This window comes from Lepidochelys olivacea (assembly GCF_965140295.1).
Source record: "Lepidochelys olivacea isolate rLepOli2 genome assembly, chromosome: 9".
Classification (NCBI taxonomy): domain Eukaryota; kingdom Metazoa; phylum Chordata; order Testudines; family Cheloniidae; genus Lepidochelys; species Lepidochelys olivacea.
The window spans coordinates 2,771,438-2,789,384 of NC_140419.1; the positions used below are offsets into that span (position 1 = coordinate 2,771,438).

At 48.5% G+C, this 17,947-nt stretch overlaps 1 protein-coding gene across 1 annotated transcript in view; it reads left to right on the forward strand.

Moving 5' to 3' along the window:
• The first annotated feature begins 2,162 nt into the window (after positions 1 to 2,162).
• FGF12 (fibroblast growth factor 12) overlaps positions 2,163 to 17,947 on the forward strand; it is a 281,467-nt gene continuing 265,682 nt past the window's right edge. Inside the window, exon 1 of the mRNA XM_084638435.1 lies at positions 2,163 to 2,433. Within this exon, the coding sequence (XP_084494561.1) occupies positions 2,421 to 2,433 (13 nt within the window). The 5' untranslated portion in view covers positions 2,163 to 2,420. The remainder of the gene's footprint in view (positions 2,434 to 17,947) is intronic.

Below are 17,947 nucleotides of genomic sequence, written 5' to 3' on the forward strand. Positions count from 1 at the left end.
TATTAAATGGACTAAAAACTAGCTAACTGGTAGATCTGAAAAAGGAATTTTAAATGGGTCAGCCCCATCCAATGGGCTCTGTTCTTGGCCCAAAAGAACATAATTGCTGGTAAAGTTTGCAGGTGACACAAAAATTGGTGGAGTGGTTAACATTGATAAGGACAAGGTCAATTTTAAAGAGTGATCTGGATCCCATGGCAAGCTGGGTTCACTTGAACACCATCCATTTTAATAGCCAAATACAAGGTTAGACATCTAGGGAAAACAAATGTAGGTCCCACTTATAAGATGGGGGACTGTTTCCTGGAAAGCGGTGACTCTGTAAAGGACTTAGGGGTCATGACTGATAACCAGCTGAACATGTGCACCCAGTGCAATGCTGGAGCTGAAAGGGCAAACATGACCCTTGGATGAATGTCCAGGATAAGCAGGGGCTATCCACTAGGAGTAAGGAGGTGCTGTTGCTTCTGTATACAGCATGAGTGAGATCATTTCTAGACTATTCTGTCCAGTTCCAATGGCCATGCGCCCCCCCCTCCAAAAAAAAAAAAGTTTAAACATTGGAAAGGGTTCAGCAAAAAGTTACAAGACTGAGTCAATGCCTGGAAAACCATTCTCCTAGAGAAATGGATGGATCGTAATCTATTCAGTTTATCCAAGAGAAGGCTGAAGTGATATGATACAGTCTACAAGGATTTCCACTGGGAGAATGCTTCTGCCAGTAGTAGAGGGCTCCTTCATTTAGCAGACAAAGATGGAGCATGATCCAATGGTTGGATGCTGAAGTTAGATACATTCAGAGTAGAAATAAGGTATCAATTTTTAACAGTGATGGTAATTAACCATCGGAAGAGCTTCTCTGGAGCTGTGGTGGGTTCTCCACCACTTGGAGTTTTCAGGTGAAGGTTGGATGTCTTTCTGCGAGATCTGCTCCAGCTCAACTAGAAGCCATAGGCTAGATCCAGGAATTACTTGGTGAAATACTCTGGTCTGGGCCATGCAGAGGGCCAGATTAGTTGATCATAACGGCCACTTCTGGGCTGAACCTCAGTGAATGTTCTACTTGTGGCACCTTAGAGACTAACAAAATTTATTTGAGCGTGAGCTTTCGTGAGCTGCCGCTCGCTTCCTCGGATGCACGCGTGGAAAGTGTAGAAGATCTTTTTATACACACAAGTCCTCCTTTTCTTTTTGCAAATATAGACTAACACGGCTGTTACTCTGAAACCAGTGAATGTTCTGGTCCAATTTTCTTTTTAAAACCCATGTACAGAATTGCACATGCGTACAACCTATATGTTGAAAGAAGGTCATGCATAAGCCAGGGTTTTGCATATTCTTACATTTACATCCACAGAGCCCTATCTTGCACATGTACATCAGATTTTTTGTATATATATATATTTTTTGCATGCAACTCTTAAACTTTTGTGTGCAGGGACTCATTCAGATCCTTTGCTGTAGCTCAGGAAAGCTTCTGCTCAAATAAATTGGTTAGTCTCTAAGGTGCCATAAGTCCTCCTTTTCTTTTTGCGAAGGCAGACTAACAGGGCTGTTACTCTGAAACCTACTAAGAAAGAAGTGGCTGTCTGTGTTGCATGCAAGTGATTTGGTTTTGATGACCTAATAATAATACAAGACCACCCTGGCATCTGCTCTGTTTGCTGGACAGGGGGGAGAGGCTGCCACGTGGTATGCGCTGGTTATGGGGCGCCAGAGGTGAACTGACAAGGTAGCAATCAGAGGAAAATCTGAATCCCAGAAAATGAAAATGCTGACTCGAGACACCCTGCCTAATCCTCCAGCAGAAGAGCAGCAATTACCAGCAGCCTGGCAACCCCAGGGCCCCCTCTCCGCTGAGAGTGATGTACAGTCCAGCCCGCTTTTTTGGGGGGGGCTCGCAGGGAGCATCCAGTCCGGTCTTTATTTTTAGCAGAGTAGCTCCGTCACCAAGCGCTACGGCTTTGCTTTTCAGCAGGGACCACGGTGGGGGGAGCTGTGGATGCGTTTTTTGTGGGGGCGGGGGGGGCTTGGGCATGCGCGCCGGCTCCCAGGCACATCTGCCCTGCATCCAGCCGAGCGGGCCGGCCTGAGCCCGGCGCCCGCAGCACCGCACGCGAGGACAGCGCCGGGCGGCGGCGCCCAGACCCGGGGGACCCCCCGCCGCGCCCCGCTCCCTCTCCCGGCGCCGAGCCCGGCTCCAGCCGCGCCCCGCCGGGCCCCCGCTGACTCCGTCTGCTCCGGGGGGTGACGGCAGCTCCGGGGTGCCGGAAATCCTGCCCCCAAAGGCGGAGCGGGCAGAGGAGGCGGCCCCCCCACCCACCCCCGGCTGGGCTTTCGCTCTTTGCTGGAGAGGACGCATCGCGAGCGGCGCATCGCCGGCAACTTCTTAAACTTGCCGACGCTCGCCAGGGTCCGCAATGGAAGGCAAAGGTAGGTGCCCGGGGCCGGGCGGGGGCATCGTGCTGGGTCGGCCGCCGGCTGCCCGGGCGGTGATGGAGATGGCGGGGCCGGGGCCGGGGCCGGGGCCGGGGAAGGCGCCTCCTTCGTAGCCGCGCTTTCTGGCCCCTTGGCTGGCTGGGGGAGCGTGGGGGGGTTTCTCCCCCGGCTGAGACAGGCGTTGGCCGCTGCTCTGCGCTCTTCACGCTGACGATGTAGGTGGTGACTCGGGGGCTTGTTGCCAGACAGCGGCGGGGGGTGCTGATAGCTGCAGGCGGGTGATCAGCAGAGTGAGACCCCCAAGCCCTCCGGCTTCCTGCGGGGAGCGGCAGGGCTGGGTCCCCCGCCTGCTGCCGCTGCAAGCGGGGCACATCGGACCCGGCTGAGGGATTTGGGGAGTGCAGTGAGTGCCGTGCCAGTGAACCCACTCCGCCCGGACCCGGTGTGTCATCAGAGCCTCCTTAGCTGGCTACATCCCCCCCCTTTGCTAGTCTCTAAGGTGCCGCACGTCCTCCTGTTCTTTCTGGCCCCCCTCACATATCATCCACCCCCAGTCATTCGCCCCAGGCCTGTGTCTCTCTCCAGAGGTGCACACATGGCCTCTCTGCCTACACGCACGGTCAACTGGTACCTGAACTCTCCATCGCGAAATATTTATTACTAATGAAATGTTGATGGCATGCCCCTCTGCCTAAGGAGAAGGCTGGAGGCCATCTCCGCTCCTCTCGGTAACCCAGGGCTGGGGACTGCTTTGCTTGATAGGCATAGGACAAGAGCAAGAATATGGAGTGTATGAATTGAAGGGAAATGGTGTAGACTGGTATAACACAATACTCCATGCCTTACCCAGACCTGAACTGGCTATATTTAATCCCCCGTTTTATTTTGATAACTGTCTTGTCAATCAGGGCTGTCGCTCTGCTGGATGGAACTATTTGGTCACATGCCGGCTAAGGCAGGCAGCTATTTCAGTCACACAGAGGCAGCATGTCCTATAAAATGCCATTCCCGGTGAGCAGTAGCATTCCCAGGGGTTGAGCACAGGTAAGTGTGGTTGTTTTGGGTTTTTAAAATAACCTGCCGAGATCTGATTAGATTGGAAACTCAAACAGTCCAGGAAGCTCAGTTACTGAACTGCCCCATTATGTTGTGAGTGACTGATGCGTGGCCCCCGGGCCCCTTGTGTGTGTGCGGTTTGTGTACGTGTTTGATGGAGAAAGGAAGAGCCTGTGTCTTAAAAAGAGCACAGACTCTGCATTGTCATGCAGTACAACAACAGACTGGTGGCTCTCTGTGGGATTTCTGACGGACCTAACATAACTGAGGGTGGAATGGTAATAACTGCAAAACAGGGCGCATCTTCCTTGTGCTTCCTCCCGCCTGACACAGGATTACTGAACTCCATTCTAGCGCAGACACGTCCATAGGAACACCGTCACCCCTTGGCTTTGGAGAAAAGAGCCACCTGAGCAGGAAATGCCATCTGGCCGCTGTTGCTCGGGCTTGTAAATTTGCAAGACGTGCTTTATTGCCATCAGAGTCCCAGGGGCTGGTGATGTCAGTGAAGGGGTCACATGGGGTGGCTAGTCAGGGCAGCCTTACGTTTTTGCAGAAAACTGGTGGCAGGTTCCTCTTACTAGAATCTTCAATGCTGAGGAAACTGAGGCTCCCGGGGTTTAGTTTTCCTTGTAAAAGGAAGCCCAGGCAGAGTCAACCCACCAGAAACCAAACCTGTAGAAGTGGACGGGTCCAAAGCAGAGAGAAGTTTAAGGAAAAAAGGAACCTTGATGTCTCAATGGAGACGTTCCAAAGAAGCTGGATGTCTGGTCAGTGTAGGGGCCTGATCCTGCTCTCACTGAAGTCATTGGCCAAAATCCCCTTGATATCCGTGGAAGCAGGAGCAGCCTAATGTACACAAGTCCAACACGGGAAAGAGCCTTTTGTGTATCTGTATGTGGTAAGGCATGGCCCAGGATTACTACCCAGAGAGAATATACACACCGTCCATTGCGTCCGTAGTCTTTTGTCTGATCCTAAATACATTTGCCCTGAATAAGTGACTCATTTACATTTTATTTTCCATTTGCAAGTAAACCTCCACATGTAAGGTCCTGAGTGTTGTGATCATCATATCACTGTTCATGTTCTCCTGGTGGTGATGCCTTTCTGATGTCATCTTCTGTCTTACACTGCTCCATTTCCCCTGCACCTACCAGTGGTGATTGTAGGGAGCATACATTCAAATCCAGTGCTCTACAGGCCTGAGAGAGAACGTGCGCTGGACTGATTAAAGTCATCATTCATAATAATCCTATATTAGAACAGGGTGTGTAGAAAACCACCTGTCCAGTCCCTGAACTCAGCTGCCCCTAGAGATCAGACCGAAGTCTCCTGACCCGAAGTCTAGGATTTGTGACACCAGACCAGCAGTAGCATCAGCGCGGCATGTCTTGGCATGTGGCTTGTACCTGATGCTTCGCTGATGGCCCTCCACTTTTGCGGATTCCTGTTGGGATCTGGAAGTGCTCAGAGCAGCCATACTCTTCAGTCAGACTCTTCCTGCAGTGACTGGAGACTGACATTCAGTCCCCAGCCCAAATGTGCCTGCACAGGGGAGTAGTAAGTGGAAGTGTGGGCTGCTCCCCACCTAATACACTGTGTGTGGGCTGCTCACAGGGGAGTTCTGGGTGTGGGGGCCCTGCACACCCGTGGTACCCGTCCTTGTGAGTAAGTGGGCAGGGTGGGGCAGGGCATGACTTGACTCCGCCCCTAAATGCACCAGCCAGCTGAGCTGTCCAGGCATCAGGTGGGGAAATAAGTTGCACCCCCAAAAAAGGTGACAAATTTCTCATGCATGACAAGGCAGGAGTAAGCGTGACTTGTGGAGTGGTGCAGCCACCTACGGCCTCTGCCTCAGGCCTGAGCCCAAAGGCTCCACCTAGCCTTAAATGTAGATTTTGGCTTCTTTGTCTGATTCTGTTAGTTTTTGCATGGCTGCTTTTCTAGCACATTCCAGTGGGGGAAATGAGAGAGTATTTTTTGTCACATCGAGTTAATTAGACAAAGGGGAGGGGGGGATTGTGCAATACTCAGCAAAGTGGACGAGAATTTTGTTTTTTTCTTTGCTACCTGATCCTCCTCCTCTCCATCCCTTCCCGGCAGCAGATCCTCTCGGACACAATAGAAAGTGACGCCGTTCCTGGCATCCCAATAGCAGAGCTTTGCCGGCGCTAACAGGAGTTAATGGGGAGGTGAAAGGATACTGGTGGCTTGCCAGATTCTTCGGTCTCAGTCCAAAAAGATGGCAAGCACAGCACCTGGTACTGTGAGACTTCACGGTTTGGAAAGGAAACAGCCAGTCAAGAGACAAGCGACCTGGCATTCTAACCCCCCTGGGAGTCTGCACTGAGTTAGCCCTGCAGGGTTAGACCCATGGTGCTGGGGTCTCTCTTTGCCTTTTGTCTTTCTATCTGTGCAGTTAGGGGTGGTAGGACAGACCCTCCCTTCCAATGCCCGTGGTGAGGGGAGGAAGGCAGGGCAGTCTCCTCGTGGCTTGGCAGTCTTTCCCGGAGCCTGAGGCACAGCATAGGGGCAAATGGCTCTTTGCAGGTTTGGATCCTGTCCACTGGCCAGTGCTTTAGGGCAGCCAGGACCGCAAGAAGACACTCTGGTGCCTGCGGAGCACTCCAACACAGGGCTCCCTGTCGCTCTGCCAGGGTCCTGCTGGCAGTGCTGGTGGCTGGGGGTCCCTTCCCTCCCCAAGGCACAGGAAGAGTGGCACGGGCCCCACGGCTTTCTACCAGGAACAGCAGCAGGGCCCGCCTTTCCACAGGAGGAGTAGCACCATGCCCAGACGGGCAGCAGGGAAGCCTCTGGATTCCCCCCAGCATTTGGGGTATATCTGCTTGTGGGGGAACCTGCGGTGCTCTTCTCCATCTGCCCCACACAGTTCCCTACTGAGGTGGGGCTGGTGGGCCCCCCAGAGCAGTACCTGCCCAGTGAGATATGTGGGACAAGTCACCCCCTCAGAGTGATTGTCTCCGGCTGCCTGCAGAGTCAGGCAGATGGTGCTGCATCGGTGACACTTGAGTCACACTTCAAGCTTTTCTTTGCAACCATAAAGACTAGAAACTGGCTTTTACTGTTTGCATGGCAGCTGTGATTCTGCGGTGCTGATGTGACTCCAGGATGTGCGGCCCTAAGCACGGGTGTAGAGTACCTGGGCCTTCCCCTGGTGCTGCTCTGCTGGTAGAAAGCTGATGGACCTGCTCACGGGAGGATCTTTGGAGCTGCTGTAGTCGACTGCAGTGCCCTCCCATAGCCAGCACGAAGGGCTTGGCCATGGGAAAGGGGGGACATCCTGACCTTCCCTGCACCCTGCTCTCCTCTGACTGCCATCATGGGCACCTACCCCAGGGCTGGGGAATGGTACGGTGCTATCAAGCCATCTTTGCCCTGTCTGTCCCTTTGAAGTGTTCTGAGCTGTCCTTGGCGCCCAGTGTTTTTCTGTATACCGCTGCCCCTGGATATTAAGTGCTTTGTAGATACATAAAGGGTGTGTCTGTTCCTTGCCGTGAACAGCTTACAGTCTAACGCTGGACAAACCACCACAAAGGAAACCGCGTCCACCAGCGATGCAGAGAGAGCTGTGTGGGGCAAGCGCTACACAATGAAAACATGGGGTTCTTTGCATTGCTGTACACCCTTCATAATTGCACTGCTTTATACACTAATAGCAAAAGGCAACAGGGATTCTAACTGGTGAAAGAGTGTGGGCAAAGGCCGTTAGACGCTGTGTTATCCTAAGGTATGTTTGGTTTATGGCTATAGAAACAGCTATGCATAGAGGAATGGTGTAAATGATCATGGAGATTCACAAAAGATTCAGCCACTCTAGAATATTTCTGCTTTCTTCCCTGCTGTGGAGGTGGGGCTGGTGGGGGAGCCTGTTTTTGGGCAGGGTGATATGTAAAACTGCACAGCAAGTACCTGAATGCTTTCTTGAGGGGAGATGTTCTCTGGTAGTGGGGAGAGCTGGATTCTCTCGCCTTCATTGCTACAAATCTGCCCGGTGAGTTGGGACACGTTCCTCAGGCCAACAGTATTAAACTTGTTTGTCTGGAGTTTGGCACTTAACGCCCTGTTTTGGCATCATAAATGGTCTGATTTTCCAATGTGCTGAGCCCTTCCTAGTGAGGTCCCAGCACCAATGAAAAGCAGACTGTTTGCTTAGACCTCCAAGTCTGGAAAGGGGATACTAACGCCTCTGACCTCGGTTTCCCTAGCTAGGTATAATGGGATAATGTTTCCCGACCTCAGTGGGGCATTGCAAAGTTAAATTCAGTAGCATGTGGAAAGACTCTGAGATTTTCAGGTGGGAGGCACTAAGGAAGTGCAAAGGACTCTTTCTCTATTTACCGCTGAGTGAATCATTGACTTTTCGGCTCAGTGGCCTCACTGAAAAATCAAAAAAAAAAAAAAAAGAAAAGAATCACTTCAGGCTGACCCAAAATGGAAATTTTTCACATTTTTTTCTGCTGAAATGAAAACCCCAAATAATTCTGGTTTGGGTAAAAAATAAAAAAAATCTCTTCTTTAAAAAAATAAATCTAGCTAATTTTCAAAATGAAACGTGTCAAAATGAAAAGTTGAAACGTTTCATTTTGACATTTTCAAAATGAAACTCTCTTCTGTTTCAAATATATATATTTTTTCAGTCCAAGCTGGTTGCTGAATCAGCCCAAATTCACAAATAGTTTCGGTTGACTTGAAAGTGCATATTTTGGTAAATAGACTTCCGGTCCAAAACCAGTGCCCTGCTCTGACTCTGCCATTGTCACACGCATTCTTCGGCGTGCACGTCTCTATCTTGCCTTTGAGAGAGCAGGGCAATGGCTGAGCGCTAGTGTATGGAAGGGCTGAGTATGACTCGGGGCAGCCCTGGGGCTTGCTTTGGTTTATGTTGCTAAAAGCTCATGCCTTCGCGTTTCAGGGGTCAGAAGGGATTCCCCTCTCCCAACCCAATGTGTTCTGTTTGGGGTTTTTTTAATCAACTTCCACTGAAGCATCAGGGCCGGCCGGGGCTGGAGACAGGACATTGGCTGGGGGCGGGGGGGGGCGAGGGCTCTGAGGGGGCACCGAGCATTTTCTCTCTCTCTCTCAGGTGCTTGGCTGGCTGGTTGGTGCTCACATGCACAGGGTTTAACTCATCGCTGTAAGTGAGGTTGGGTAGGAATTGTCCCCCAGGCCAGACTGGCTGGGACCTTGGAGGTTCCTCTCCTTCCTCTGCAGTGTGTGGGTGCGGGTCACTTGCCAGGATCATTTGGGTGCATCTCACATCATCCTTTCCCTGCCATGGCAGGGGCTTGGGCACTGGTGAAGCTCGGTCCATCCCGTTCGCTGCCTGTGGCACATCAGTCTGCTCTCCGGTGGCCTGGGATACTTGGGCCTCGTTTTGGGTGTTGGGTTTAGCATGTGGGTGGCGGTGGCCTGGGCCTTCCAGGAAGCCAGGCTGGATGATCTGGTGCTCTCCTCTGGACTTACACCCGGTGACTTTAGATTTGAAAGACGAGCCGAGCTAACTGTAATACCGTGATAGTGATGATAATGCTAAAGGCAATCAATGCAAAATGTCTGGGACGGCTGAAAAATGATGACAAGGGACTGAGTTGTATGTGAGACTGGTCAGCGTTCTAGCCGGCGAGCCACCGATACACATAGCCATGGTGTAGGGAGCGACATGCTAGTTCTGAGTCTCTAATGCCTTTGTCCCAAGGTGATTCCGTTAGTCTTTTTCTAACCATCCATTTGAAGCTATTAAAATCCTGTGGGTGAGAATCTACCACTAAAAGACCAGAGAGAGAATAGGTGATGTCATGATGCCAGCTCCCAGCTGGTGACTGGAAGAAGCTGAATGTTGCATTCTAGACGGCAGTTAACCAAAAGAGCTGATTCAGGCTAGAGGAGGCACGGATGGCCATATGCTTGGATTTTACCCCTCCAGACCCTAAAATCCACACAGGCATAAAACTAGAGGGGAAGGAGGAACCCTCATTATAATGACACTTTCTCCTCTATGTTCAAACAGATTCAGCCCCATGGCTCCCAACAATGTAAGTGGGAAACACAGATAAATTCCACTTACATTGAGACTTTATGAAATGTTGGGGTCCTTTAAAATCGTTCCTCAAATATTAAATTATGTCTAGCCATTTAAGTAACATGCTATTTTATTGCATAATTGATTCACTTACAGAGCTAGAAATTTTAAAATTAGATTTTCTAAGCAATTATCTGTAAAATGACTTATTAAAGCAAGAGATCTATCTATCTATCTATCTATCTATCTATCTATCTTTACATGAAAAACTGGATATTCATTAGCATGGTAAAAGGCAGTTTGACAATAACAATTTTCCTGATGGACATGATAATTAATGCTTTCACTGATCAAAGTATAGAGATTTTAATGCATAATGTTACTGTAAGATGACGGAAACAGGCGTTTACTCTTTTCCTGTCAGTGATCAATGTATTCATTTCATGTTTTTTTCTATAGTTCCTATGCACCAGTTTTCCTAAAGACTTTCTTTGTACTGCCATTACACTAATTCACTGAGTTTCCCCTCCCTGGCCTTGGGTTTGGGTAAACCTGCTGATATGATATGTGTGTGGGGTACATCCCGAATGCTACAGCTTTTGCTTTAGGTTGAATTAAACTGTATATTTACAGTGTCATGATGTTACCATCAGCAGCCGGTGGCTGGGGTGAGGGCTGGTGGCTCAGCAGAGTTAGGAGACATAGGAATGATAGTGCAGCATGTCTGGTTGAGTTACGCTGGTTGGGGTGTGCATGGCAGAGGCTGAGCTGTTTTGCCTTGTGTTTAATATCTTGTAATTGGGTTTCCTCTTGATTCCTGACTTTGTGTGTTTGTGTCTAACATGGGAACTTAGTTAGTTAGTCTCTAAGAATCATAGAATATCAGGGTTGAAAGGGACCTCAGGAGGTCATCTAGTCCAACCCCCTGCTCAAAGCAGGACCGATCCCCAATTAAATCATCCCAGCCAGGGGTTTGTCAAGCCTGACCTTAAAAACTTCTAAGGAAAGAGATTCCACCACCTCCCTAGGTAACCCATTCCAGTGTTTCACCACCCTCCTAGAGAAAAAGTTTTTCCTAATATCCAACCTAAATCTCCCCCACTGCAACTTGAGACCATTACTCCTTGTTCAGTCATCTGCTACCACTGAGAACAGTCTAGAGCCATCCTCTTTGGAATCCCCTTTCAGGTAGTTGAAAGCAGCTATCAAATCCCCCCTCATTCTTCTCTTCCATAGACTAAACATCCCCAGTTCCCTCAGCCTCTCCTCATAAGTCATGTGTTCCAGTCCCCTAATCATTTTTGTTGTCCTCTGCTGGACTCTTTTCAGTTTTTCCATATCCTTCTTGTAGTGTGGGGCCCAAAACTGGACACAGTACTCCAGATGAGGCCTCACCAGTGTCGAATAGAGGGGAACGATCACATCCCTTGATCTGCTGGCAATGCCCCTACTTATACATCCCAAAATGCCATTGGCCTTCTTGGCAACAAGGGCACACTGTTGACTCATATCCAGCTTCTCATCCACTGTAACCCCTAGGTCCTTTTCTGCAGAACTGCAGAACTCCGAGCCATTTGGTCCCTAGTCTGTAGCGGTGCATTGGGTTCTTCCGTCCTAAGTGCAGGACCCTGCACTTATCCTTATTGAACCTCATCAGATTTCTTTTGGCCCAATCCTCCAATTTGTCTAGGTCCCTCTGTATCCTATCCCTGCCCTCCAGCGTATCTACCACTCCTCCCAGTTTAGTATCATCCGCAAATTTGCTGAGAGTGCAATCCACACCATCCTCCAGATCATTTATGAAGATATTGAACAAAACCGGCCCCAGGACCGACCCTTGGGGCACTCCACTTGATACCGGCTGCCAACTAGACATGGAGCCATTGATCACTACCCATTGAGCCCGACAATCTAGCCAACTTTCTATTCATCTTATAGTCCATTCATCCAGCCCATACTTCTTTAACTTGCTGGCAAGAATACTGTGGGAGACCATGTCAAAAGCTTTGCTAAAGTCAAGAAACAATACATCCACTGCTTTCCCTTCATCCACAGAACCAGTTATCTCGTCATAGAAGGCAATTAGATTAGTCAGGCATGACTTGCCCTTGGTGAATCCATGCTGATTGTTCCTGATCACTTTCCTCTCCTCTAAGTGCTTCAGAATTGATTCCTTGAGGACCTGCTCCATGATTTTTCCAGGGACTGAGGTGAGGCTGACTGGCCTGTAGTTCCCCAGATCCTCCTTCTTCCCTTTTTTAAAGATGGGCACTACATTAGCTTTTTTCCAGTCGTTCGGGACCTCCCCTGATCGCCATGAGTTTTCAAAGATAATGGCCAATGGCTCTGCAATCACATCCGCCAACTCCTTTAGCACTCTTGGATGCAGCGCATCCGGCCCCATGGACTTGTGCACGTCCAGCTTTTCTAAATAGTCCCAAACCACTTCTTTCTCCACAGAGGGCTGGTCACCTCCTCGCCATGCTGTGCTGCCCAGTGCAGTAGTCTGGGAGCTGACCTTGTTCGTGAAGACAGAGACAAAAAAAGCATTGAGTACATTAGCTTTTTCCACATCCTCTGTCACTAGGTTGCCTCCCTCATTCAGAAAGGGGCCCACACTTTCCTTGACTTTCTTCTTGTTGCTAACATACCTGAAGAAACCCTTCTTGTTACTCTTAACATCTTTTGCTAGCTGCAACTCCAGGTGTGATTTGGCCATCCTGATTTCACTCCTGCATGCCCGAGCAATATTTTTATACTCATCCCTAAGGTGCCACAAGTACTCCTTTCCTTTTTGCGAACATGGGAACTGTAATTCTTCGTATTAAAAATGGCATTTCTCTGTCTTTCATTCCAACCCTGCGCCCTGTCCCAGCTCAAACCTTGATTTAGATTAGTTTTATTATCCACCAGTCTTTGATAGATGAAGTTAATTAGCTGGATGATGCTACCCAAATGATTTATGAAGAACAGTCAAAAGTGCTGGATGTTTTATTGACATAATAGGAATAAGGGAAAGGTTTTTTTTGCTTCTCAGTCATTGGTAATGTATTATTAATGCAAAAACACTTTACTTGAATGTAATGTGGTCTCCAAAAGTGGTTGGCAAGAGTGAAGACCCTAGAGCAGTGGTTTTCAAACTTTTTTTCTGGCGACCCAGTTGAAGAAAATTGTTGATGCCTGTGACACAAAGGAGCTGGGGATGAGGAGTTTGGGTTGTGGGAGGGGCTCAGGGCTGGGGCAGAGGGTTGGGGTGTGGGGGTGAGGGCTGTGGGGTGGGTCCGGGAATGAGGGGTTCAGGGTGTGGGCTGGGGCTCTGGGCTGGGGCACGGGGTTTGAGTGTGGGAGGGGATCAGAGCTCTGGGCTGGGGGTGCAGGCTCTAGGGTGGGGTCGGGGATGCGGGGTTTGGGGTGCAGGAAGGGGTTCTGGATTTGGGGGGGGCTTAGGGCTGGGTCAGGGGATTGGGGCCTGGGGTTGGGGCATGGGTTTGTCTCGGGCGGCTCCCAGTCAGCAGCGCAGCAGGGGTGCAGAGGCAGGCTTCCTGCCTGTCCTGGCATCGCGGACCACGCTGCGCCCCGGAAGCAGCCAGCAGCAGGTCCGGCTCCTAGTCAGAGGCGCGCAAGCGGCTCCGCACGGGCAATGCCCCCTCAGCTCCCATTGGACAGGAACCAGTGCGGAGCCGGTGCTGAGGGTGGGGGCAGTACACAGAGCCCCATAGCCTCACCGCCTAAGAGCCGGACCGGCTGCTGGCTGCTTCCGGAGTGCAGCGCGGTGTCAGAACAGGTAGGGACTAGCCTGCCTTAGCCGGGCAGCACCGCCGATGGGACCTTTAACCGCCCGGTCGGCGGTGCTGACCAGAGCCGCCGCGACCCAGTGCTGGGTCGTGACCCACAGTTTGAAAACCACTGTCCTAGGGAAAGAATGGACCAGTGTTGACCATTGATATGGGCTGCTCCATACTTAGTCCAATGTAGAGTTTTGTTCCTGAATTTCAGAGTTCCTGTTGATGAGAGCCCTCGGTTTGTTCTGTAGGACGAACCCCCAGCGCTTGGAAGGGTTTGCAGCCTGAACTGTGGTTTGAATTTTGCAAATAGCCCTTTTTTTATTTATGTACCTTTCTCAGATATGAACCTCCACCAGACTTTGAGGCATTCAAAAGGTGGATCCGGATTCTGTAGCTGGAGTTCAGCTCTGTTCTGTACAGAAAATAAAGAATGGATATGGTAGGGCAGTTTCAGTTATCAATCATTTATTAGATTCAGCACTTGACTAAACTACTGCCAGCCAAACATCTTCAAGGACAGGCCTTTGAGTGCTTCATTGTTTATTCATGTGAGATCCTGAAAGCCTGAGTTTGGAGACAGCTGTCTGTCTTGAGGGGACGGAAGCTGCTTCATTGACTATAAAACTTAACTAATCTACAATTAAGGGTTTCTTTCAGCACTGGCTTTTTTAGAAAATTACATAAAATATGGGGCACAAACCAGAAATATTCTGTGAAAATGTTACTCCATTTCATTAAAAGAGAAATCTTATTTTAGAGAGAGTGCTGAATATATCCTACTGTTCTGAAATCTTATGTATGGAAAAGTGACGAATATAAAATTCATCCTTCATTTGAGAGCCCTTGCACACTGATCCCTGGGTACTTATTGGGTTGGAAAATGCCAGATCACGATTGGTTTAAAAAAACCCAGCAAGCCAAAACATACCAACTCAGCCTTACAAGTTCTTATTACTACTCAACAGTGCTGTTGAAATTTTAGAAAGACACATTAACTAATGCACATTCACTTCCAGATAATTGAGTTGGTGCGTGTGACACACTGGCAAAGTCCGTTTTCATTCATTTTAAAACTTTTTGATTTTTTACATATTTGTAGTCACAGCCATGCCAAGCAGTGCAGAAGTTCCAGGCTGTAAATTGAAGCCATTTTGTTCCCATATGGAAAGCAAGTGAGAGGAAACTGCACAGCCTAACTTAGACTTTAGATGTTCACCAATATCAAGGGTAAGTCTTGAGAAACTCCATTAAAGCCAGTGAAGTTACCTTGATTTACATCTGTGTAACTGACAGCGTAATTTGGCTACTAGGTACAGTCAAGATACATATTATCTTATCTGTCCTAGGTATTTCTGTTGCATCCACAAATGTAGTAGCTAGGTGCTCACAGTTTCCAAGATGATGTCCATGTTAAAGTGCCTCGATAGCTTAGATAACAAGCAGAGATTTTAAAAAAGAAGAAATGTGCATTGCTTCAGGGTGACAGGGAGGAAAATTCAGAACAAGCCTGTTTAAGCCTTGTCCTGTTTGTGCTACTCCTTGTCGTTGTGCCTTCCTGGCCATCCTTTCGAAGGTGGAATGAGGAGTGTGTTGGTGAAATAATACATGGTATGTCGAAGTTTTTGTGATAGCAAATGCAGCTAAAATCTCCGGGTGGCACCTCCAAATGATAAAACTGTTCCTTGGCCTCAATTACTACAATAAGCTGGTTCTAACCACCGTACAGAACAAGTAGTTGCATTATTAACATGGCAACCTGTCCCATTATGATTTTGTTTGATTAATGTTGCGCCAGTTTTTTGGAATTGCCCCTGCTGGTTTTATTTCATTCAATTCCTTCTCCTCCATCGCATAAGTTACGGGCTTTCCTTTCCTAACTCTGTTTTTAGCCCATTTTTAAAATAATGTGCAACATCCAATTCTAGCAGGATTTATTCCAGTGCTGGTGTTGACTTTGACTCTGCGTTTGAGTAAACGGGTTTCAGGAAATGGGTAAGAACCAAGCCAGGCACGCTGGAGAGGCGTTTGTACACTATCGTCTTGGGGACCATATAAATACTGAGAGAGAGAGACTGTTAAAATTTTAGGAATAGGTTTGAGGTGAGGAAGTATTGATCCTGATTGATCATGCAGAGCCAAATTCTGTTGGTGGTTAACATTGGTGCAACCTGACTGACATCTGTAAGCGGCAACAGTGCAAGTGAGAGCAGAATTTGGCCCATGCTGCTCTGTAGGGCCCCACATTTCTGAATAGTTTGGGGGACAGGCTGTTAAGGTGAATCTGTGGAGTTGTGGCTAAAGAAGGGACTGCCCAATGCAGATGTTGGCTCTCTGAGATTCGGAGTCAGATCATAGGAGTAATTGGTGCGGGGCTCAGATAAACAGAGTACCTCTTTTTAATTGTTTTTATCTTTATTGGTTAAGAACAATGGGTTCGACTCTGATCTCACACTACCATAAAGTGGGAATAACCCCACAGAAATTAATCAAACTCATCCAACTGCTGTAAGTGAGTTCAGAGGCAGGAAAATTCAGCTACATATAGTCAGGGCTTCTCTGCAGACATCTTCACTGCCAATCATTCAATCACCCCCGACCCACACAAACAACTAGACCATCCTACAATAAAGGTAATCGCAGCCTGCTGCTTCAGAATATGGTGGAAGGGACCTTATAGGTCAACATCATGTCTGGCTGCACACATCCACTGCAGGTGTGTTTCCAGTTATATTTCTTGGATTTTTATATGGTACCTATCACAGTGGTAGTGAAGTGTTGGAGACAATATCTTACCCTTTCCCCACACCCTCAATGATGACTTTGCAAACTCTTATCAGACCAGTCCATTGTGCAGTTCCCCTGAGGATTAGAAAGCTACTCCCAATCTAATGGCCCTTCTTTAGTTTAAGACTATTCATTCAAAGGGAAAGAAACAGAGGGTGTTTTGTTTAATGGTAGTAACAGTGAGGGCTCATGGGTTCTGTTCAGAGCTCTGCATGAACCTTGGGCAAGCATCTGTATTTCATTGCCCCATCTGTAAAGCTCTTATCATAGTACTTCCTCACTAGAGGAGGGAGAAAATTTTGTATGCAACCTTTGTTTGGGTGAAAAGTGTAGATTTGGGGACACAAACATTTCACAAATATGTATTGGTTTCAATGTTTTGGTAGAAAAAAGCCCGTTTCTCCCCCTGTCCATCTCCCCCCAAAAATCAAAATATTTTTTTAAATGTTTTGGTTTGAAATGACTTTTTGTTTCAAAATTTCCTTTAATTTTATTTAAAAAATCAAAACCTTCAAAAACGCTCAAAATGGAACCAAAATGTTTAATTTTGGGTTGAACAAAACATTTAGTTTTAATCCCAAGTGATTTTTAAATTTTTTTTCCGGAATTACCAGCAAACGGAAAGATCTGTTGTTGGCAGAGCTGTACAGCCTACTTCACGGAGATGCTCTGAGGTTTAACTCATGCTCTTAAAGCTCCTTCAGAGGACGCATGAGATATATATAGCAAAACTTTTACTGCCCATTAGTCCTTGCAGGACATTCCCATTCAGCTGCACACTTTGCCGTCCCCTTTGTAATGCTGCACAGTTCTATCACACTCTTCCACCCCCAGCTCCTTTTCTTATCAGCTAAGTCCTACTAACCTTTCCTTTGCCAGTTCCTCGTTCCTGATCGTTGTAGACTTTCTAACATATTACTGACCGGTTTGCCGCGAAAGGGGCTCTGAACGGTACAAGGTATTCTGTGCACAGAAGAATGCGATGAAGGTTTCAACAGGAGCCCTGTTTGACTGCCGCCGGCATTAACGGGAGAGCTTGATGAGGAATTTTGAACAGGCTGTGACCAGTTCCGACATGGGGCTTGGTCAGTGCACAAATGGGCTCTGCAGAGGGGAGTCCCATGGGATTTGGGCTGTGAGAGCTGAGGAATTCTCCTTCCACGGCTGCCGGGCGGCTCAGAGGGTGCAAACAATCTACCCTTCAATTGCTATGCCCTCCCACCACAAAGGGGTGTGTGTGTGTGTGTGTGGAGATTTGACTGGCTCCAGATAGTCCTGACTGCACTAGCCCTATCCCTCCCCAGGCCTGTCTCCCAAAGCCCTGGCACACTCTGGTTCCCTAGTGAGACCATGTAATTTGGCCTACAGGGTCTTGAGATTATGGTGTCCTGCCTCATGTCCCACAGAGCACTTATGTCCCCCTGAGTTCAAGTCTTTCTGTGCCCGTGCAGGGCCTTTATGGTGTTTCATCAGCAGTGGGTGGCTCTGGGGACCTTTTAAAACCCCAGACAGACTGACTCTAATGTGGGCGAGGTGGATAGTGGAGATGCACCAAAGAAGCTATTTACAGAGGGCTAACTTTCATTGCTCCTGCAAACCTCTTGAGTGCCATCTACTGGCACGTTATCTATAACCTGTTTACATATGTACAGCTTGCTCTTAACAGGTAGAGAGCAAATGTTGCTACCATCCAGGGGCTGCTCCAGCGTGTAATGAGTTGGTGGGTCTCAATATTCTAGCAGAGAACAGGAGCGGCTAACAGGGGAGTTTTGCGAGGGAGTGTACAGGGGGAGTGTGTGTGTGTGGGGGGGCTAGTTACACTTAACATTCCTTAAACTTC